The 25,330-nt window shown below is 34.5% G+C and overlaps 1 protein-coding gene across 3 annotated transcripts in view; it reads right to left on the bottom strand.

Moving 5' to 3' along the window:
• The window catches only part of DENND1B (DENN domain containing 1B), a 161,320-nt gene that overhangs the window by 41,374 nt on the left and 94,616 nt on the right, over positions 1–25,330 (bottom strand). For all 3 annotated transcript variants that reach the window (XM_083847297.1, XM_083847296.1, XM_083847298.1), the window contains 4 exons: positions 23,044–23,144; positions 18,007–18,052; positions 16,407–16,508; positions 7,407–7,532 (listed from right to left, as the gene is read on the bottom strand). In XM_083847297.1, the coding sequence (XP_083703423.1) occupies positions 7,407–7,532; positions 16,407–16,508; positions 18,007–18,052; positions 23,044–23,144 (375 nt within the window). The remainder of the gene's footprint in view (positions 1–7,406; positions 7,533–16,406; positions 16,509–18,006; positions 18,053–23,043; positions 23,145–25,330) is intronic.

Raw genomic sequence — 25,330 nt, 5'->3', positions numbered from 1 at the left:
AGCTATACATTTACGTAACACAATCCTTCCCCTTTCTCAGGGTTGCTGGAATGCTGTGATATGCAAAACCATCTCAATACAGTATATGGATCAAGTCTCCAGGACAAGCATACAAGTTTTTCCACTTACTGCTTATCCAGAGATAACTGGTGAACACTGTACACATGCAGGACATGCTGCATCTGCCAAAGAGCTTGAAATGTTTGTGGTACTTTAAATAGCACTGCCTTCCTGACCCACTTTGCATTAGCTGATCTTGAGCTCCTAAAGACTCTTGTCTTAAGAAGATGACCTCAAGCTACTTAGCAAATTCAAAGTGCATCAAAACAAATGAAACAGTCTCCAGTGAAATATGGTGGTACAAGACGTGGTGTTCCTGAGGGCAGACTCTCTTCTCAGTTCAGTCGTTCTTCCAAAAAATTTCAAGACAGCAAATGAGAAAAAAAATCCATATTTATATATTTCTTTACATGACAAACAATTTCTGAAAATACAGAGGCTATGTGGGAGTGCAAAACTGACTAGATGATGGCTCACAACACACTATGAAACCTTAAATTTAGGAGCAAAGAGTAAAAATAATATCATTATCAAGATACACTCCTTAGAATAATAAAAACCAAGAGAAGTCTACACTGCCACTTTCCCAAATGTCTTGGGAAAGATTAAAGACAGAAAGAAGAGGTTGTCTCCCAGTAAAAGAGCAAACAGAGACTCTTGCTCTCCGTTTCACAACAGCCTATGAAGAGAGCACAATCAGACAGTTCTACTTGATGGCACCTCTCCTGCCTGAGCTGTGTAGCAGAATGCCAGGAAATGGTAGTTCAACACACATTTGTAGTGCATGGCCGTATTATTTTCCCAAATATTTTTCTTTATTACTGGGTGCTTCAGATATTTACTAAGTACACATGCATTGGTGCATCTGTTGCCTTATCAGTAAAGTTCAGAAACAGAATAACCAAAGCTATTCCGCAACTGAGAATGTATTTAGATCTATAAAGGGTTCACGTCCCAAAGCCATCCGTGTTATTTTAACCTACTGATAGAAAGTTTGCTTTAAAAATTTGAGTGAGCTTAAAGCTTCCACCTATTCAGCACATGAAAGTAAGAAAAACCATTGACCTGTAGAAATTCCAGACTGTTTTCTGAGTATCTGCTGTAACTACTGAAATTCCATTAAATAACACAGTTAACTTCTCTCTCTTTAATTTGCTCCATACTCTGAGCAACAAAATTGCTTTCCAAATAAAACTTGAACAAATCTTCAAGATTATTACTGTAAACTTTAGAGATTTTGGAGTGTTATTTTAAAATGAAAATACCTATTCAAATAAACAAAAATAGGTTTTGGATATAAAGCTTGTAACATTCTTGTTTCTGCAAATACAGCTGGATACCTTTAGAAACGCTGAGTTTTGGAGGAATCCTCCACTGATATTTAACTACAACACCATCAAATGGCCCTTTCCGTATTGATCTACAATGTACTTTCAAAACAAGTTCGATCAAAACCCAGTAGGGACTCTATACTGAAAAGCAGACAGCTAATACTCAGACCAAACAATCCATGCCCAAACAAGATATCTGTCCTTTCAACAACAGTTGCTATAGAATTTTCCTCCCCTTTCATAGCTTGCCACACGCAGCAGGCATTTTTCACTCTAAGCTACATTCACAGTTTAAACAAGCTATTTATGCGGAACCTCAATGGAACAGGAAAACAGAGAGCTAAAACAGTGCAGTATTTTTAAAAGAAAACGTAATCTTGATTAGAAGGTATGCTTAACTTTAAAAAACAGAGTGAACATTCTAATTATTTCAGAAAACATTCATATCTTTCTAGCATGAAATGACTTGCATTAACTATTTGTACTATTGCTATAATTAGTACAGTTTCATATGGTAGTTCTTGCTTATTACAAAAAAGAGCACAAGGTAGGTATAACTTCCTTTGTATTGCATCATTTATCAAAAAAATAAAAGCTTTAATCACCATGACTTATTTATATTAATATTCTTATTTTTACATGGAAATTCCTCTGTTTAAAAGCAACGAAGTAAAAAGATGAAATTTCAGCCGTTGGCCTGAAATACAAAGATAAACGTCCAGGGAATAACAGAGTATGACTTAAATACTCATTCTACTTAGAAATGTCCCATTTAAAATTGCAAACAAATTACTCCAAAATTTGCACATTTCTTGCTATCTACCTAATCAACAATTCAGATGAGCTGATAGTTTTTGCAGTCACAATTAAACCCTACTAACGCTGCTATTAACTTCTATATTCAATAACAGACCAATGCAGTCCTTAATGCAAATTTGGCTTTTAACACGTAAAATAAAGTTCTTATGGAAGTGACAATAAAGAGGCATAACAGATATTACACAGGATGGCTCTGTATTTAAACTCAGACTACGTTCTGGCATTTTAATACTCTTCCTTCTGTTTCTGCACCCTACTGTACTTTTTATGCCTAACTCTTGCAGAATAGACAAACAAATCATGTCCATTTCAAGACATCGTCCTCAAAAGGTTTCATTCTGAAAAGTACAAGCAATCATTGCTTCCGCATTTCCAGGCATTCAGGTAGATTCTTAATCTTAAGATATCTTTTTTTTTTCTATAATATAACATTTAATTGCATTATTTTGCTTTCTTGCAAATTGAATACAATACCTGGATCTGTTGGAGCACTGATGTCATTAGTTTAAAAAGTGTCCGTACTGGCCCAAAGCACTCCAGTTAGCATTCAATTAAAGTGAGGTCTGACAGGTTGTGCTATCTCCAAGGTGGAAGCTTACCCATCCCCCTGGTGTGCTGATCAGACTATAAACTCCTGCTGCCGAGAATTCCAAACCATGCCATTAGCCTTTGCTCTTCATTTCTTAATTTCTGATGATTGATGTTACAATTATCATAACTTAAACCAAAGTTATCCCAGTTTATTTCTTTTGGTTCAACATCAGTAACATCAAGAGCTTTCATGAATTTTTCCCCAAAAGAGGAGGTGATTTTTTTTTCCAATGACTATTTTTTGCTAGCTAATTCTTGAAGAAAAGCCTGTTCCTCAGAAATAGAAAATAACTTACTGTTTCTTATATTCCACAGTCTTTCAATAGATATGTCTTAAAGAAATAAGATTTGTTTATTTGAAATGCATTCGAAACGTATTTGTCTTGTCATGATGGATTTTATTTTAATTTTTAATCAGACCTACATTTCCTCCTGGTGTTTGCTACCACATTCCCTGCTTTGTTCATTTTCCCAATGTTAAAATTTATCTCTATTATGGTGAATACTTTTACACTCATTATTATTTTTCTTCTCCTTCCCCAGTCTCTCACCTACCCTTCCATCTCTAGACATAAGACTGTCAGTGGAATATTGCCTGTTTAAGAATTTGTACACCACACGGAGCTTTATTATCTGACCATAAGGTATATACTTAATAGAAAAAAAATCTAGTATTTTTCTGTCACCTGCAAGGTTTCCAAGAGTTCATTTGTAAGGCCAACTTTCATTAGCCATCATAGTGTTGCTAAAATGTTTGACTGTCATAGCATTCATCTGATACAAACAAAGGTGCCTGAAAACCACCTATGAAGAATGTGTAAAGTAAAAAAAAAAAAAAAGCTAGAAACAAAATAAACACAATATTGCCCATACATTGGATTGACAAAATGACACAAGCTGCACAATTATAAACTTTGTATTTAACTCCCACCTCTGCCTGCAATTATGAAACATGTAATATGATAATAATAAATCATAATGATAAATTCCCAAATGCTGCACTACTTAAAGAAAACAGGAGAAACAAAAAGTTCAAGGCTAAGCTGTGACTACCCAAGCTAAATATAATTTTGATTTTTATATGCATCTATACAGTATAAGGAGCACTTACGTCACAATACTCTGATCATTGCAATGTCTCACCAGGGACAGACTCGAGATCAGAACTCTTCGTGATCACTGACATTGCAAATCACACAATGGCTCCTACTGCAGCTGCTAGCTAGGCTAATACAACAACATACTGATATTCCACTGAGGAAATTTTCTTCTGAATACACAGATTATTTTTCGGCCATTCATCAAATGGCAGTGATGTCAACAAAGATGAAAATCTGTTTAATTTTCTTTTTCTTTCCCCTATCAAAATCTTGTAATGGTGATGCGATAGTAAAACAGGCTATAAAAACAATTTTTCCAGTCATCCTCATCTATCATGTATGAACTAGATCCGTTCTGTATTAAAGTAAACCAGAAAATGAGCTTCAGCTCGTGTGGGTATTCAGCAGTCAACACTAAAATAAGAACCACAATAAAGCTAGGAATGCACACTGTGTGGATGCCAGGTCCTTGGCACCAACTGCACTGATTTACTCTACAGATCCACTATTATTATGCAATAGTTTCTAATGTAAAATGCAACTTCTTATAAAAATATTTTTGGCAGTTATATCAAATTTGATTTCTCTTTTTTAATTCAGTATCATGATTAAATTGTAGAAAACAACTATTTCTGCTTTTCTTGGAAACTTTTACTGCATTAATATTTTTATTACCATTTATTACACACAAAAAATATTATCACCTATATGTATTGTGTGTCATAATTCCTGCCTGTATTAGTCAAATTTTCCATATGGTCTTTCGGAGTCCCATGAACTCCTTTCAAGACCCCTGAAGCTTCCCATTTTCCCTTTCACCAATCACATTATTTTCAATAATTGCTAGACGTTTGTTCAAGACATATTGCTATACCAAGAAGAATCTGTCCTATGCTGAAAACAAACAGTTGCACAGAATGAGTGTTCAGTGTGATGAACAGCGTTTGGAGCGAAGAGAAGTGTTGGATGAGTACAGACACTATCAAAGCTGTTCTTTACTCAAAGTGAATATTAATGACAGTTGTTTCATGTTTCAAGTTAAAATCATACAGAACACTCTGTTGCAAGGAAAATAGTTCACATAAACATATTTTTCAACTTACAAGCAAGCGATAACTATCCAAACATAATTTTATTTTTCATTAGGATGTTTGTGATCCTAAAAATGGTACCCCAAAATGTCTCAGGTCTTGATTTTGAAAATATGACAAGTTTATTATAGCAAAAGTATTTCAAAACTCTATGGAAAATATTCTCATTCAGGTATACCCTGTACATAGTTTCTATGTGAATGCTACTTCACATAGTTTCTATGTGAATGCTCCAGAAAGAATGTAAATAAAGTCCATAACTTTGGTTTAGATTTTCCGTATTAGATCTAGCATCATGAACTCTAAGACAAAAGACAGTATTTTCCTTGCAACACCAATTCACATGTCCTAAGATTCCCGACAAAGTCCCAATACAGTCAAACGTGATCGGATTTTTTGAACCTCCCCCTTCACAAGGCATTGAACTTAGTTCAAAAGGCTCATGGAAAATGAGCCGAACAACCAAGAGACAATTCCTCTTAGTGTCTACTAATCTGGAGTTTTTCCTATCACAACAAAAATTCTGTAAAATACTATTAGTTAACACAACGTGAACACAGCTCAAAATAACTTAGGCGCTTTTTTTTGCCCTCTTTTTTTTTTTTTTTTTAATAAATATACACACTGTCTTTGGACAAGTTGATGCCAATCCAAGATATGCTGGTATTTGCCAGCAGACAGTATTCTGAAATAACATATTAAAAAAACAACAATATAAAACACCACCACCAAAAAAACAAAACAAAACAAAAAACCACCATTAGGCCACAACAGTTTCATAAATACCTACTCTTACATGTAATTAGTGGAGACAAAAAAAAAAATGCGAAAGAGAATAATGCAGAAAGAAAGAGTGTAAAGGCCACTTTGACAAATGTTTGCCAGCTGAAATGATATATGGTGCACTACTTCCAACACAATGCAAATGTACGTCTTTCAAATGTGGCAGCAGAAACCAAAATAAAATGGAAAGCAGAGCCGAATTCAAGACATGCTAACCAGAAAACTAAAGAACTTGCCTTCAGTTCAACAAACTTACCGTAGCACAAAGCACTGGCCCCAGCCTATTTCTGATCAGAACAGAGGTTAAGGCCATCAGCCAGACTGACATTATTCTGTTTGCATACATTGAACCTAAGATACCTTTTGATGTAACTGCTTGTAATGCAAACTGCCATGAATTGACACTGACCAGTGTCTTCACCTTTAGACTGAGGGACCAATTATATAACCCCTTCCAAAGCAGTGTCAGGTAACGCCAGTATAGAATAAACTACAACTGTTTTGTAGAACTGATTGATTTTAATGAAACTCATACTGTGTTGTACTCATGATTTTGAAAACAGGTACAGTTGTTTCAATATACTATGCAAACTGATTTTCCATATCAAAAGAAAACTATAACAAGTGTCAAATACATATTTGGACTAAACCCTTAAATACTACTTCATTTCTACATGGGTTACCTTTTTATCTCAATAGTTTTCTAATGCTTGTTAGTGGCTAGGGTATAAAATGCCCATGTCAAAAAAAGACCACCTCTAAGAGAACTACTTGCGTAGAAAGAAGACCCTGCCATGCTGTATTTCAATATGTTTCCTCCAGAAACATATCTCATCTGGAATTAATGACCATTCTATCCATTTCCATCAAGGAACACTGCACAGTTCCCTGCCCAAGGGATTCAGCCAACAGCATTTCAGTGCATTTTTATCAAATGAAACTTTAGAAAAATCAGTAGTTTGCAAATATCATACAAAAGTAATTTGAAATTAACCTCCAAGTTGTTTCTGATGAATTATTTTATCATCTAGCAGGCTCAGTATGTGCCACCCTCAAAAACCAGAAAGGATGAGAGCTCTAACACATTAACCTACTGAGTACCAGCAAAAACTCAGGCATACAAGTTCTGATGGGATGGACTGGGTTTTAATTTTTGCTATCTTCTCAGTGGAATCAAGGTTAAGTGTATAAAAGTAGAGATGCGTGTTTGACTCATCATATCTGGCTTCTGCTAGGAAATAATAATAATAATATTAAAAAAATCTTCTGGCCCCAAACACAACAAAGTCTCTGTATGAAGTACAGAGAAAATTGAGTCTCTGTAAGGCACAACCTCTTCAGTTCTTCAGCACATTAAACACGGTAAACTAAGTATTTGCGTTAATACAATCCAATTTTATACTAAATAAATTCTAGAAGTGATACAAATAAAAAATAGCTGACTTTGGACACCTATTCATTTTTCAGTACAACTCACCATCAGGAGGTAGTAGTGTCTTCTAAATTGCCAGCGTATCTTTTACTCAGAGTAAGATTTAAAACATTTTCAGACTGGGACAATACATCATATTTTTCCTGCAAAAGAATGAGCCTGCACTCTTGTAAATTAAGGCAAATAGTAGTTGTCTTACTGGTTTGTATCTTAGTGCATCTCTGTAGGATCCAAACAGTGCTGCCTGTGCCCGAAGAAAGGCCTTGGCTACTCCGTCACCCGTAGCTGTAGACTGCTTTTTCAGTTTATTTTTCAAGGCCGAGACCTGCATGACAGAGTGGAACAGTTAAATTAACACCTCAGAAATTGGTACAGCGAGGTACGAACCCAATCAGCAGGCAAACCATGGTGTCTACAGGTCAGCCAAAAATTCATCCTCCTCCTTGATAGCTTATCTTTTTAACTGCAAAGAGCACCTGCTGGTCTGTTAATTGAAATGAAGGCAGGGGATGATGGTAGAGTGCTAATGCAAATTGGTTTATGCTCTCTTTTTTTCCCAAGGCCTCTTGACATAAATAAGCTTAATTATTTTACAGTAAACTGCATGTGAGCCACTTTTCTGCAGGTCTTTCTCTGATCATAAAATTTACCTTCTCTTTTTGAAGAAAGACAGTTGGATATTTTTTATTTATATTAAGAAAGCTTATTTTTAAGTATTCCTAATGCTAACTTATGATTCAGTTTTAGGGATTTTTTTTTTTTTTTAATATCAAATTACTATCTTACATGATTTCTCAAGCACCATGGGAGTAGCTGCTACCGCTGTCAAACAGTTGAGAAAAGTTTGTGTAAATTCAGTGGTACATTATTGTCAGAATTGTCCTTGAAGATAAAACACATGAAAGGAGAAAAAAAAAAAAGGAGAACAACGTTCTGATTAAGCACCTATAGTTAAAACAAAAAATTAAAAAAGCTATTCTTATTTTAGTGCTTGACATTGTTTTGGAAGGAGGTCTCTATTTTCCTTTTTCTTGGCACAGATGGCTATTACTTGGAGATTCTGGAGAAAGATCTTATAATTCTGGAATTATCAGAGTATTTTACTTAAATATATGTGGAATTACACCCAGTTATAGTTTTATTCAACTAATTACCATCATCAGGGATATCTGGAGAAATAAGCCAGCTCCAATTATGTTGAGGACAAGTTTCTACCTCCCTTTGTATTGTAATATAACCATGAAAGCAATATTTTTGTCATTAAATACTATACGAAGTACCATTTAGAGTTACTCTTTAAACATAATATTATAAGCACAAACTACGAGCAAAACAGCTTTCACTCTTTTAGAAATGTATGCAAGAATGAATATCTTTTTGTTTCTTTATGCAAGCAGTCATGACTGTTCTTGTAGATGATGATTGTAATTGAAGTGTCAACCTAATTAACAACTAAACTTTGAATAATGCTAATGAGAACTGAACATGGCATCAGAGAAAAGACCAGCTCTACAGGTGATAAACCTTCACAGTAGTGACATTTTCCAGTGTAAAGTCACAGTTACTGTGATCTGATCAAAGAGAGAGGCCCCCATTGGGTCCAATTATAACTATAGTTTTGAAAAAAAAAATTATTGAGTTATGATGTTCATAATCTATGCAGAAAGGCCTTTACAGTATAGGTCTTTTCCCCACAGCTGTGATCTTTTCAATTTATATCCAAGCTCCATAGATCTAGATAAAAGTTTAGAGCCTGATTCGTTTAGCCCATGGATAGCATACACCAAGGCTCATTTACGTTTTTCCCTTATACCTCAAAAGGAAAAAGAAAAAAAAAGTATAATTCTGAGTACAAAAAGCAGTTAAGGAATTCAAGGTTGAAAAAACAAATGCATGTTATTTTATTTTCTTTGTTCTGTACTGTATGATTATTTTAAGGTTGTTAAAAATCAGGTTTATTTAATTTTAAGGGCGATAAATGGGGGAATACACTTTGCATAAGGGAAATCTGCCCATCAGTATTAGCTCAGTTTCACTAAAAGAAAAACAGAAACATGAGGTCAAAAAATGAATTCTCAGCCTTAGAAAGTTGTCTCTGTCATGATGAACAAAGCAGCTTAAACATGAAAGAATTTCCTTTTCCCTCTACTTTCTTGCAAATCTACACTCTTCTACATTACATCTGGTATTTAATGATGTGAAAAAAAGACAATTTTTATACTCATAATCTTACAGTAGGAGTTTGTTTCATAAAAAACAAACAAAATCTCGTGCATACTCTATGAGAAAATATAACTGGTATATTTACATTAAATAATTTCTGTGAAGTGATTGTTAGAACAGTAGCTTTTTTAAAAAAAGGGATTGTTTGTTTTGTTTTTTCTTTAAAGCAGAAAAATTGTTCAATGCTATCTGTTCAAAAATGTAATAACAACTAGAACTCTGAAATTTAACTTGCAAAATGTATTTGAAAATCCTTTCAGCTACCAGGTCATATATTTCCCCAAAGACATATGTCGAATGGTGTGACATGATCAAATGATAAAGAGTTTGAGAAATACTTCTAAAAGAATGTGGATACCTATCTTGAATTTAAGCTACTGCATACTCGTAGTGGTAGTGTTCTAGATCTAAGGTAATCATGGGCTTATATGTTGTGTTGGTCAGAGGCTGACTACCAGTATTTTTTAGGACTGTTTTCAAATTAAGTGAAAAATAATTGCTTCCTCATACAGTCCCACAATGAATTGGAAACACATGACCTTTCTTATCATTCAGCCACAGGGACACCCAAACAGAAGAGGAACAAACGTCCTCTTCACCTGAAATAATTTTACAGCAACATGTTACAAGTGAGTTTCAGTTTCTGTTTCAACACTGATAAAATCAAATCTCCCTGTAAATTGACATTTAGACAATTCTTCTAACCCCAGCATAGGCTCTACCTATGTATACAAATGTAAACAGGGAGTAGGCTTCATACTGCTGTTTGGCGACACAGTGCCAGTGAAGAAGCTTCTGATGGATCGGTATTAATGGAAATGGCAAAAATAAAACAGAAAGGAGGATCACAACTTGGCTGCAATCAGTTGTTTCTAGGATAATCAATATTTAGTGTCTTTCCTTACGGATGGATAAAGAGTTGATTGAATACTCCTCCCTGTGTCATTTTTGGAGGTAGGGGCACAATGCACGTAACTAGTGAAGACCAAAGAGCAGAAGTGAATATATTTTAATTGAAAGAAAAAAGATGTTATGCTGGGCACTGAAAGTTTGGGGCAATTACGGCAGATAACAGAAGGTAAGAGGGAACGGTGAAAAAGAAGATGTAGAGCAGGGGGATTACAGGACAAAACAAGGGAAAAGGATTTTCTGATTTTTTCAGTTCTCTCGGGCCCTATATACCCTAACATAAATCAATATCAGGATGCTTTAGACAAATATATATTAAAAAGAACAACAGAAACAAACAAACAAAAAAATCTCCCAGTTTACTGCAGTACTGGTACATTATTATTTCAACCACATTAAGAACATCCCAATGGACTGTCAGCTTGAAGGCAGGAGGTTCCAGCACAAATGTGCAGGAACGCTACCCAGTCAGGAGCTGCAATCCCAGGCTGCTATCCTGGAGCGAGTTCTAGCCTCAGGAAGATTGTGCTGGAGTTCAAAAAGTTTCTCCAGCCTTGATTTCCCAGTCACCAGAGCTGGAGCCCCTGCTGAACCACCCTTGAAGCACCCTTGCTGCCTGCCTGCCCGCCCGGGTTCCTTCAACCTGAAGTCAGCAAACGTGGACGTGCTTAGCAAACCACCGAGTGACAGCAAAGCCAAGCTGCCCGTCTGGGTAGGCTGCCGGCAAATCCTCCACGCTTTAACCAGAGTGATAAGCAGTTACTGCAGCCAGCACAGTAGCGACAGATATGAGAATGGGTGCTTTGAACTACTTATGAGGACCTGGTGCATAGCAGGATTATGATCACTTCAAATCTAAAGTCAAGGGAGTGTAAGCCCCCTTTAGGTGATGCCACGGTGGCAGAATAAATCGTTCTTAAAATTTCAAAGAAAATACACAGTAGTGACATGAAGCCAAAAAAACACCCAAGTGACATCCTTACCACAGTATTTTCCTTATATGTGTTTTAATCCATCTACCTATTTATGATTAGAAATGCCTGATTCTTTTTCTCCCTTTTTTTCTGTGACTTAAGCAGAAATAGCCTTTTGAAAAGTTTAAAAATACAGAACTAGAAACAAACAAACAACAGGGATTAGAACACTTTTTTTTTTTTTTCCTGTGAGGCACTAATGATCTGTTTCAGAAATGGTATTATTAATTGACACTAGGAGCAATGTGTTTTTGTCTTCTCCTAGCAACTGCTTGTCATAGGAAGGTGACTTCATAGGACTGTTAAACACTACCAATGAAGAGCAATCAGAGCTTCGGGAAGGACTAAATCAATAGAATAGTCTTTCGGAGATTTAGGAAGTCATGTGGTTTGCATGTGGCTTTGCTTTCATACATACAAAGTATCTGAAAAACGTCAAAACACATTGTATTGGGCATTGAAAAAAGAAGCATAATTTTTTAAAATAGTCACCCTATATCCTTTTCAAGTTTCCAAAATACAATTACCCGATCAGAAACAAGACATGACTAATACCTCTTCAATATTCATGTGAGTAGAATAATAGAAGGACCCACAAAACTTAAAAAACCAAATTCACAAAATGATATAACTATTAATCAAAGCCTTTCTTCCTGCAAAAGCTTAAGCACACGTATAAATTTAAGCCTGAACAGAAACATTCAAAAGATTTGTGCCCTAAGGAATGCAGAACCATGCACTGTGATTCCCAACAACTATTGGATCTCTGAGAAAGATATACCCAAGTATTTCTCTCATATCAGTGACAGTTATTACGCTTTACATTATTTTCCAGTGTTCCCCATCAGATCAGGTCACTGTAAAAGTAAAAGCACACTCTCAATAGCAAAAAGTAATAAGTGGCAGAGAAGAGAAACAAAACAAGACCGTACAATAAAATGGAATCTGAGTTGATTTAAATCGAGGTTGTTAATGAAAGAGCTTCTACATCCTTGATATTATCTATACACACAGGATTTAGGCATCTCAGCTAGCCCTCCAGCATCTAATCAAAAATACTCATTACCTACCTAAATGCAAATGTTTTCAAAACTAGTTGCATTTTTCAATCTAATGGTCTAGTTTCTAAAATTACATCTAGGTTCAACAGAATCTCAAACAACTCGTTTGAGATTCAGCATAAACAGCTGTTTCATAACATTGCAAACATTGCTGCCTGCTTTGAGTTTCTAAAATATATTAGTAATATTTTGGGTATCTTCTAATGGAGAAACTAACTAAATTATGGTATTTAATTTTTGCCAAAAATTTTTTTAGTTGCAATGTTACATGCTGCTAGTTATTTCTGAAAATAGAATGATTAACGGTATTGTAAAAAAAAAAAATTACAAAAAAAACCTCAATAATTATTTTGTAAAGTAGCTGGTTGTTTTTCAACATGAATTACAGCCTGTTTCTCAAATGCTACCTTCAAAACAGTGATGTTCATCGCTCAATTTGTGTTGTTAAAATACTGTGACTTTTGGAATCTCAAAAGAAAAAATCAAAAAAAAATCTTTGAATTCTGTCCTGTATCAGTGTATGTGTACAACATGCTATAAAGGCTTTCAGCATCTTTCAACAGCTCTGTAGATTTCACAGTTAACATTTAACAAACACAGAAGATGCTAACATGCTATAAAGCCCATCGTTTTTTGAAGATCATATTTATAAAACTTCTGCTTAAAGTCTATTGTGAATTGAGTAAGATTTGGTTGCTAAATGTGATAATTGTGATAACCTCAATTCTCCAAGATTTTTCTGAAAGTGGTCAAATTGAGAAAAGGACTAATCTTTTTGTCAGAGGTAATTGCAAGCAGGTATTGCAGAATCAGGCCCAAGGTTTATAATTGTGTAAGCGTCTATAGTCTACACTAATTTATATACATCACAAATGTTCTTTTTCTACTGTCTTACTCTATTAAAGTGGTGATCTATGTATTATTGCGTTAGGAAATTTACTCCCACAGAAGCAGCTACTTATTTTCATTTTTTTAATTAAAAAATAATAGACAAATTCACAGTGAAATGATTAAATTTAAAAACAAGTGTTCTTGTCAGAAGAGAGGGGAAAAGAAGGTTTTTCCCCCCTCTAAGAAAACAAAGGATTCCTGAAAGTCTTGCACTGATTTATTTTTCCAATTTTAAATACCTTAGGAGTAGCGGAACTGCTACTGGCATGGTAGTATTTCTAACAGTCAATAAATCTAAAATATTATGTGTGAATATTGGAATGAAGCCATTAAGAAGATTACAGCATGCAACGCAGCAGAGGGTCCGCATGAAAAAAGGACTGGTAATTCAGGACAACTGTGACCACTGACCTTTGCACAGTCAAGACCACTGGTCAGTCTGACAGAATAATAGAGTTCACATGCATAGAAAGTCATCTAGCCTGTAACTATAATTTAAATACTTAAGTGAATGATTTAAAAATGCCTTTAAATCTCAGTTAATTTATTACGCAGTTTATTAGATAATGCTATATAGTAATGTTTTTCAATCTTGAATTTATCTTGAAAAAATTCACAATGGGAACATTTTCATAGACACATTATTTATACATGGGTAAACTATTAAATACCTATGCAGTGAGGACGTCATCAGGCATACTGATCAAGGAAAGACTTTACTCAGTTTCCTTCAGACAGAAGAAACAGTTTTAGAGAAGTCTTTGAAAAATATTGCATTTCTTTTGTTAGGCTGTTAATCTATCTGGAATCAATTTTTCAAAGGGATGAGAGCTTCTTTTATATTTTCAGTTCTTCATCCTATTTTAACACCCTTCATTGGTACTCCTGCTTATTACATTTTTTCATCAGAAGTTTTACCACCTTTGTACGTATGCTTACAAGTCTTATTTATATAAGCTAAAATATTTCACGTATGTAAGCATCTGACATCTGCTCTAATGCTTTAAGTTTAACTTACCATTTTGATTCTACAGCCTTACATCTTATACATTTTAACCCAGATGTTAGCAGTTGCATTGTCCCTGCTGAATGCAGAAGGACAAGCGTGCTGTCGTTTTATGAGCCAAAACCCAGACACTGTCTTTGTTTCTAGGTTTTCCAACTATAATATTATGTGTTCTCCCTTTTTTCTTTTTTTTATTTCTTTTATAAGTAGAGAAAGAGATGGGTCTATTTAAATTAAAAGCTTCACTGTAAAAGCCTAAAACAAGTTCTGCAAGTACATTTTGCATAAAGCACAGTTGTTCTGTTTTATTCAATATTAGATATGGAATGAAATATTTTAAGTCTACTGCATAATCCACACTCTTAGATAACTTTCCTTAACATTAATAATAGTTACATCTACACATCACGGGGAAAAACATATTCCTAAAATTATGAAGAACTGTCGCCCCTATTTTTTCATGCTAGCCTATTCATTTAGAGATCATTTTGACATGCAGCTGTAAAATACATGAGGTCCCACTCATTGCACAAACATTTTTTTTTTTTTTTTTACTGTTCGAAGGACCTCCAGCTACAACTCTAGTATGTTACAGAAGATGATGCCTAATTCTCAATTCTACATCTAGCTATTATTTGACAAGAGGTACGTACCTCCATGACATTATAACCTCAACCTTTTACACTGAATGCAAAGTCAGTTAAAATTAACAACACACCAGAAAACAACTATTTTTTTTACTTCAGTTATTATTTACTTCAGCTGTACAATAGAGTACACTCAGAATTATTGTACGTGTATACACTTTTTCATAGATCAGTGTAAAATCACATAACAGCAGAATATTTTTTATATAATCAAAGTCAATTTCTTTTACATTTCTGAACTACAGTTGATAATGAATCAAGAGGAAGACTGACCAGACAATCTATAAAAAAAATCTAGGTATTAAAACTATTATAATCAAAAAGGACTGATATTAATATAATCATCAAGAGTTTGATTTCTGTTGTTCCACATACATACAAATTACCAATACAAAAGACATAGTATTTCAGTCCAATGCCTCACTTTGATTAAGACAGATTGTTTTAATGATTCACAATTTCAGAAAATGTAGCTCTGATTTCACATTTTGATATAAAATTATTTGTCCTGACAATTTGTGATAGCTTGAGCATCTATAGCTAAATAATCAAAACAGTGATTTCACACTGATATTCTTTTAGAGCTCTATTGGGAAAACCAAGGTAAGTGAATTTTACGACTATTTAAAATGATATACAGAACATGTTCCCCTATAGGCAATAGGAAAAAAAAAAAAAAAGGAGGGGGGGACCCTCTGCAAGATCAAAGTCCAGAAAGAACTGGCACTTAATTTATCATCCTTTACAGACAAAAGACAGTTTTCGTCATTTCAAAAGGATCAGATGTCTTTTATGACAAACTGGGTTTGCAGTTTAATTTACAAATAGAATTCTAAGTAAGCAGTCTTTGCTCTGCCAAAGCAAATGACAAACAGTATAGGTTTTCATTCACGCAGCCCTCAGCAGGATAGAAGAGATTAAAATAAAACTGAAATAATTTAGAGAAAACAAATAAATGTTTCAGAAAGTTGAAGAAGATCAAAGCCTGAATTTTCTGACCCCAACTGTACAAGCATTTCTTATTATATTGACCAGTGCCATCAGATCATTAATTAAAAGGAAAGCGCTGGCAGGTGGCAGGGAAGCAGAAGCCGATAATTGGCCCCCTTCTTCTTTTTGCCTTCAAAAACTCTCTCGTTCTTTTGCAAGACATGCCACTAGGCAGACAGAAATGCCTACTTTGTAATATAATGATTAAGATGAGATGAAGAGACTCTTGCGTTTAGAGCAGCTATGCCTAATGAATGCAGCTAGCTTTATAATTATGATCCTACTTTTACAATAAGGAATATGATGTTCCATTCAACATCTCCTCAACTGTCAGAAATGTAAAATCTCAAATATAGGGGTCTATGGTTGCTGCTTTTTACCCCCTTATTCTTTTTACAGCAGTTAGCAAAAACAGGCAAAAATAGCTACCAGTAATCCAAGCATCCATTTAAGAAGGAAAAATATATATATATATATATATATATCTGTAAGACTCACCACTTCACCAGGTAGGTTGTTCAGGTCATTAAAAGGATTTTCTAGAGTGTTTGTGTCAACATTTAGCAAAACCACATCCTCCAGCGATCTATTTTTTACTCTCTGTAGAAGGAAAAAATAGTGGAAAAGCATTTTACTATGGCATTCTCCTGAATCCTCCTTTTTATTATAATGGCTAGATTAAAAATCGTGATTTTACAAAGGATAATAATAGCAAAGACAAGATTTTGAGCTTTACTTGTAGGATCTGAATTAGACAGAAGAGTCAAAATAGATTTTAAAAACACTTCCTTTTCATCAAACACTATGGTTATATTAATAACCTCTGAAATACATGCAGGTTCAAGAAATTAATTGAAAACCAAGAATTACGTAAAACAGTTAAGTATACTGCGTATATATATATATTTTATAAGAACATTTTATTCTTTCCTATTTGTGAAAATCAGAGGATATTAATCATATAATCAGATTAAAAGCAGAGCAAACTAAGTAATTATTTGCAGATTTATCCAAGTTTACACATGTCTACTAGTATTAAAGAAGAATGGATGAAACAATCTTTCATCAATGGACTAGCAGGTAAGAACTACACCATTTTTTCCTCTCAGGGAAAAAAAAAAAAGATAAAACTCTTTTCTATATGGTCCTACAGTAAAACACAGTATTATGGTCCAGAAAATAATTTCAGAGAGAATAATCTGAAAATAAAATCATTGAATTCTTTTCAGGTTTGTTATCTTCTGACAGAACATAGAAAAGGATCCTAGTCAAGATATTACAATCAATGTATATAGAACACAAGAACTAGGTTTGAGAGAACAGAAGGTTATGCCTAGTTAAGAGGTATGCGTGATAGAAGGCTCTTTTTTGGAAACACAAAAGTGCTAGGGGCTCAGTCTGGGGGAGAACCTACTTTATTGGTTTAGCAAATGGGAATTCATCCTCAGAAGTTGCTTTAGCAGAAGTATGAAACATAGCTCCTGAATGAATTATCTCTTCTGCATTATAATCAGACTACACATGTAGGCCTAACCGTGTCATTAAATGGTTATGGAAAGAGACAAAGCAATTTATTTATTTATTTATTTTATGACCCTACTACTACTTAGCACTCAGGTGGGATTTATTATTTTGTTATATGTTTAGATCTGGAAAGGCTACCTCTTGCTTTTTGACAAAAATTACTGTTTTCTAAATGAATAGCTATGAATGTTAGACTCAAATTATCAGAGGAAGAGGAATACAAGTTAGTTAGGAAATCAGAATGATGATGGCCCCAGAAGAAGTTTTTATTACTATTACAGGAAAAATCTGATGTGTTGTTGTACCACTAAGAAAGGCAAAAAAAAATGCTATCATTGAGCTATTAAATAGACATAGAAATAAATCATGAGGTAGAGCTTGTATGTCTCTATAAAGCACTTCAAAAGTATCATTTCAAAGACAATTTTATTTCTTAAAGCATCTGAAGCTTAACTTTTGCAATTTTGATTGTAAAAAACAGGGATTTTTTTTCTGTAGCATTTCCATTAAAATTATCAATTATAGCACAAACACTTCATGCTTATCAGTACTCAGAAGTATATAGTAAACTTACCTCTATTAAGCTTAAGTGGACGCCAATTAGATAAGGCATTGGTGCACTGAAGAAAAAAGACAAAACAATCAAATTATCTTTTAACTACAACTATTTGTAAACCAAAACATATTTAAAATCTTGGCTTGTACAGTGTCTAGTTAACATCCATTGTGTAAGCTTGTATTAAATGTATACAGGTGCTCTTGAAATTATTACTAGCTGAAAGAAAATCTTTTTTATTGTGTAATAAATTTCTCATTTCCAATTTGAATAAGACAAGGCATCATATTCTCAAAATAAAACAATTATCCACACAGACTCTGGAATGAGACCTCCTGCAGTATGCAAGCAGGAAAGTGAACTAGTCAGGCTAATTTATCATGGTTTTCTATAATCTTCTCTTTCTTCCACTAAACTGATAAAGAATATATTCACTACCCAGTGTTGGAAGGAAAAAAGCATCCAAGAATCATCGTCACATTATTTGGTGCTGTGAGATTACTAAAAATATTCCCTCCAGAGAATTGAGCGATGGACAGACTGGTTCAAGCAACTCAGCGGGAAATGAAATACTAAGGGAGCAGAGAGAAAAACTAAATAAAAGTAAGGCCTAAAAACTAAATCAAAGGCAAGATCGCTTATATGAACAGTTACACACATCAGCTCACATTGCATCTATTTGACTAAATCTCTGAGCCTTAATGAGGCACTGACTGCTTTGAGATTGACTTCCTGAGGCCCAGGGAGAGGCTTTGCTGGGCCAGTTCCTGGGGCCTTACCAGTGCCGTCCCAACTCCACGAAGGAAAGTGGCAATTCTCACCTGCCTATGACTGCAGGCATTTTTAGAAAAAAATTACACTCACTATGGATTATCCATTTGCTTACATTAGCAATGTCCCACAGGAGAGTACTGATTAAAACAAAACAAAAAAGAAAAACAACTGACAGATCAAAACAGGTTGTCATTATGTTTACGTTACCAAAAATCAAAGGTTTGTTGAGACTGCAAACTCTCATGGCTTAAGGCTTCAAGGCATGGGGTGTAGACGTTCACAAAGGGAAAATGGAGACCCCTACGTCTTCTCATGTCTCATTCTTTGCCCAGTGTTGAAAAATTTCAGTACCTCATGACCACTTCAGCTAGGCTAGGGCCTTATACCTTTGTGGTCTAAAAACAAGGGGGTGTCCCTCCATTATATGCAGTGAGGAATTAGCCTGAAAACACACTATAATTTCAAGAATGTCTAACTCTAGGGAGTATGTATAAGCAAACAAATCTGAACAACTGTGGCTGACACGAAAGAAAGGATTCTTCTGCTGAATATTGAGCAAAACAGATCTTCCTCTTGTTCATCACATCAGAATATCTCAGTGTTACAAGTAACATGAACTTTGAGAAACTATGGTGAAAAGAAGTGCTATATCACCTACGTATTTTATGCACACTGCTCTAGCAGCTTCACCAGGCCTGTACTGACTTGTAATAGCTGATGATTTGTTCCATTAATAAATCTGTCATTAAAAAGGGTAGTGTGTAGCTCTATTCCGTAGAACAAAGCAACAGCTACATCATTCCAATTTTAAAATATTTACAGGATGAATGTACAAAGCTAATTAGATAAACATCTTGAAAATGCATGAAATAAAAACTGCAGGTATGGAAAGTCAATTTGATAATTTTCAGCAAACAATGAATTTTATTACTGCTGAACTCTGAAGCCCTAACAGCGGAGGTTTGTAAAATGTACATAAAATTGCTTACTGTGATACTACTGGGAGCTGCTATATAGTTTCTCTCTTGCTTATGCATGTTATTACCAAAAATGTTATTAATCCACAGCATAATTTCCTAAAATAATTACTATGCTATGCAAAACATGCAAGTTAATTGGAAAATAATTGTCCTATTCTCATGAAAACAGGCTTGCATATATCCCAATTCAGGAGAGACCAAATCATATAAAAAGGCATGCTACAATCGTAACTTGAATTTTCTAATTGCATTATATTCCTAACAGAGCAGCAGCAGAACAGATGCTTTACCATCTACAGACAAAACTGCCATACACGCATATCAGTGACTTAGTTTGCCAAGAAATTACACTGAAATTTGATGAAATTAGTTTTTTCCTTTACAAAAATTGATTTTATTCAAATATAATTACTATATGAATGCTCGAACTTAATTTCTGTAAAAGTTTCCTTGAAAGCAAGCAACCTAATGGGATGAATGCAACAATCTCTTTGCTTGCTGACATGTGCAGAAGAAATCAATTCTTAAAAAAATATTCAGAAAAACGTATTTTTGAGAAACTGCTGTTCAAGAATACATTGTAGGAAACTTATTTCTATGTGTTCTCTTCTACTAGAGCTAAAATGAGCAGTCCTTTCACTGTCTATTATTTTTCTGTCCTTTAGAAAAAGGAATTGCTATCTTCTTTTTTATATGGTTGTTCCAATTTTCACATTGGAGTTCTCATAGCAGAATTTAAGGCCAAGGTAAGTTATGTGAAGGAAAAAAATCCTCTGAAGTCAAGACACAGTATGTTCACAAACAGGACCTTGCACGTATTCATAACCTAGCAAATCCTGATGGCACTACAGTCCACACTAGTGCTCAGTGCTGGTGGGTTTGGATTACTTAAAGAGTATTTGTTTTGTTGTCTAAAACTTGTCTGTATATAATGTTACCTGATAGAACCACAAGATCCTTTTTGGTTACAAAGCAAATTGGAAGAATTTAAATGATTTTTTAATACAGATATAGGTGTTTTGCTCAATATTGTATTTTGCTTATTTTCAGGTCAGAAAATGTACCCCCATTTATGAATTTCTAAACCCCATTGAATTGTATCATTTATCTTTATCAAATGCTAAAGATTTATAGTTAAATTCATTAAAAAAAAATTCTCACAAAATGTTTGATTATTAACAAGCAAAATAATTTGCAGGAACAGGATCTATACTTAAGCAGTAAATTTAAACACATTTTATCTTTATTTAAAAATATCCATACTCCCTTAGAATGACTAACATTAAAGAATTATCAATTTGGTATTTGTTTAACTATTTAACTAATTCAGAATGTATTATTTCAACTGAGAGTAAACGGGAAATATCCCAACAGTGTTTAAGTTAAACAATGATAATGTAGTTTCTAAACATGAAAATAGATTACATTAAAAAGAAAAAAGAAAAGGCATTTAATAAAATAACTTTACTCTGTCAAAATAATACATGAAAAATTAAAATATATAAAAACATTTAGAAAATTATTTCATTCATTTTGAATTTGGAAGATCCTCTTGGACTACACACGAAGTCTGGTCTACCATACACTTTGATCCTGTAAATTCATCAACCTTTTCTAACCTGACATATTATATATCTAACTGGAAAACGTTTACTCATTGTTAATGTATCAAAACATGAGGAAAGGTAAGTATTGTATGCTTTTATTACACTATTCCAATCTATCTCACAAAAGAACCATTCAAACCAACATGATCAGACAGAGAAACAAACGCAGACAACTTCAGTAAAAAAGTCTGAATTATAGTTACTGTAGTAAATTCATTAATTGTGCATTTCCTTTTGTGACCTTTTATGTCTCCATTTGAACATCTCTAAATAAAGGAAACTTTCTTCCCCCTTCTATTGTAATACAGTAGAAGAGAAAAAGGGATATAAATGAGTTTCACAAGTTTAAGAAACTCCATGCTTCTTTTTAATGAGTAAAGAATATTCTCAGGTCATGCCATAATGACCTAGAATCTCAAGTATTATCATCATCAGACGGAGCTGTGTACAGCATCTAACATTATTATTTCTGAAAACATTATGTGCGCTTAGGAGGGGAAATAAAAAAATCTTCTAGTATTCAGGATGCACTCTGCAGGGTACAGCTTGAATAAAGGTGTTGATCTACCTTCTGAGAACCACATTTATGGGTGATACTGAAGAAAATAAAAAGCTTCTGGCAGTAACTTCAAGTAATACGAAAACTAAACAAATATATCCAAGCTATATCCCCATCTTGGTGCATTTTATCAAAGCTAGGAGGAAAAACAAGTAGGACAGAGTTTCTCCAGAAGAAAACTATCATTAAAGATGAAAGGCTTCGCTACTGTTGAAAGCAAAGGGAGAAGGGGTATTTTTGAAGACAATAAATAATATACAGATGAAGTATAGGAACTATCCTAGATGAAGACATATGACATCTATTACACATATACTATATATAATAAGTCTTGATCTGTAAAAATGTTTTAAATGGTTCATTTTTCCATCACAGATCCATAGGGTCTATTTGAAGAGAAAGCCTCCAGGGACAGATACTCCTGTACTAGTTCCTTAATGGAAGCTAATTTGGTATCTCTGGCACTATTATGAGCAGAAGAAAGTAAATCTTCTCTTAGCTTGAAATCTTAAAACCCAGGCATTTGGAACAGAAAATTTCCTCAAACTAGCCTGGTGTAACACGTAATGACCATCACAAAGGAAACAGCATTCCTTGAAGGACCAGAAGTGACTCAAAAAGTGACCATTTCTTTTCCAATTTAAAAATTTACCAAAAACATGAAGCCCGTCATGTGAACAGCAACACATCAGGAGAAGTATTTGTGAGAAGAGTTCTTACAATGAAAAAAATTGGAATTACCAAAAGGAAGTTTTAAGCAATTTGATTTTCTGAATGCTTGTACCAGAATCATCTACCTCAATTTAAAGTAAACATCAAATAAATGAAAACTGTAAGACACTTGCATTTAAATTACTGAACATCGCAATAAAACATGACCAGTTACTATAAACAGGATTCTAAATGCTCTGTTGATAGTAATCAGCACTGTAATTCAAGGTACCAATTCAAAAACAATATAAAGGCATGCTGAAATACCTATGTTCACGTAATCATTTAAGCATTGACTTAAGTGCTTACATAAACCGGATCCTGTACATTCAGTCAGATCAGTAGCTTCTGTTTTCGTGAGTTACTTAGAACTATAAGACAGGTACAAATCTCAGAAGTGAGGATAACAGGTTAGTTATCTTACCAGCAGTAGTCCAGAAGATGTGGAGGAAGCACTGGGATGTAAATGTGTTGCCAATACATTGGATACAACAATGCAGCTGACGCATGAACACAAGCAGTTAACTAAAAACAAAAATGCACACACAGAATTGGCAACAAAAGTAATATGAAAAATAAAAATACAAAATCTTAAATTAACTTTTAGACATGTAAGAACCTTAACATCCCCAAACTGCCTATTATAGCATTTGAATTACTTTTAATTACTTAAATGCATCTATGAAAAAAAATGATATATCCATACAAGTACAACGTCTGCAAAAAGTCAGACAGACAAGTCAATTAAAAGTCAGCCCTGCTCAGCTCTTCTGAAGAAGAAAATAAGCATGCACTTGTTGATATTTATCACGGCCAAGAAGCCCAGGTATTGTCACAAACACGCAGAACTTGAGTGTGCCCCTGCAGCACCAGCTCTGCTGAGCAGGAAGGGCAGGGGAAGGGACCCACATTTCCACTGTTCGGAACGTATGGAATTGATTTGGTCTTGCACGAAGTCGCACAAGTGCATTCAACTCAGGAGTAGGATTGAATTCTATTTCTGTCAGTATCTTTATTTCCAAACCACCTTTAAAAAAAATCTAAAGTGAATATTCCCTGTGACAGCAAAACAACTTTGTTAGAAGTTTCCAAAATTGTCCATCCCCTCTTCTCAGTTCCCCAAAACAGAAACTGGCAACTCTGGCACTAACATCACCAGAAAATGAAGACTCCTTGACCAAGAAAAAAAGTGTTATAATCTGCTCGCCACTTAAAATGGACACGTGGACACGGCTAGTTTGTTTTCAAATAAATAAATAATAACACAAAATGAAAAAGCACTACTACGGAACTGATTAGTAACTAGGTCTTGTTCACTTCTTGAGCGAACAAAATAGTTTGCAATACATAGAGAATTCAGATTTGATCTCTCAAACACTGTTACTGTTAGAAGTCGCTCAATTTTGTTTATGTTACTAAGCAGACACAGAGTCCATGGAATGAGAAAATATCAAGACCCATGTTCAAAATGAGATAGCCTACATCCAGCACATAAAACACTAGAAACCTCGCAAAAATAAATAACAAATAAAAAACAAGCAAATAAAACACACCACCACAAAAAAAAAAAAACACCACCACTTAGACCTATTGGGAAGAGAAGTGTGCTCAAAACAGCATTTAAGAAATCCAACCAGAAGGCTTAACGCAATCTCTTCAGGGCACAACAGGTTATACCCAGGGAACAATTTGTGCTGTTGATGCTACACTGTCCTTCTGCTTTACTTACCGCCGTCACCTAATGAAGTCTGAGAATAGCAAAACACACAGAGGGAATGCCCCATGCAGAAGACTCCAAACTTATGGAAGAAGACAAGTCTGTCCTAATGCTTTATATCACAACTAAATTACTATCTGAGATTAACTTGATTATTACCGCTCTTTATTGGACATGTACTTTTATTGCAGCAAAATGAAGAGCTAAAAATAAAATGTAAATCCTATCCATACAGCAAGTGCTAAAATATTATGGATTTTACAGAAAAAAAAAATCCCTGTTGGTGGAACAGATCAGCAGTTAAAGCTTTCACACCCAGGCTGTCTTGTAAATAAAAATTATACTGTAATTTCATATATATATTTTTACACTAAAAAGGAAAAAAAATAATTATAAGAGCACCACAACAGAAATCACAGACAATTACAATTTGTGCGGCATAGTTTGCTCAGCACTCGGATTAATATAACACGATTAAATATGGAAAAGAAGAGGGTCTGAAAGCTCCTGAGGGATATCATTAGGGCAAATTGCCAAAGAATGAAACATGAGCCAGTCAGAAGAGCCTGGAAGCTGCAGTAGTACCAGGGGACCTGAATGTTCGACAGTTGGAGCTTCAGCAATGTGTGAACCGCAGGTTAAGGCATCAGGAGAGGCTGCTCACTGACACGCAGAATGTCACTATTGACCAGCACGCTGCCCGAGCCTGACAGCTCTGCTACAAAAAGCCAAGGATATCATAATTCCGTACTTAAACTGCTCATTTCAGCTTAACATTTTGTTTCCTAGCTTTACGTCAAACAGCTGCAATTACTCTCAGTTTAGACTTAACAAAAAAAAGGCTATTTTAATAGTTAGTGTTTCGTTACTAAGAATTAATTGATTTGGGGGATGAAATAAATGAACACTTACCCCTCTTCTACACAGTGGGATTTGTGAGTTTTATTTCCATATCCTCTCTCTCTGTAGTTTAGCTCTTACAACTGACAGCACA

The sequence above is a fragment of the Anser anser genome (genome assembly GCF_964211835.1).
Source record: "Anser anser genome assembly, chromosome: 8".
Classification (NCBI taxonomy): Eukaryota; Metazoa; Chordata; class Aves; order Anseriformes; family Anatidae; genus Anser; species Anser anser.
The sequence above is the reverse complement of the archived record's forward strand: the minus strand, read 5'-3'. Positions and strand labels throughout refer to the sequence as shown.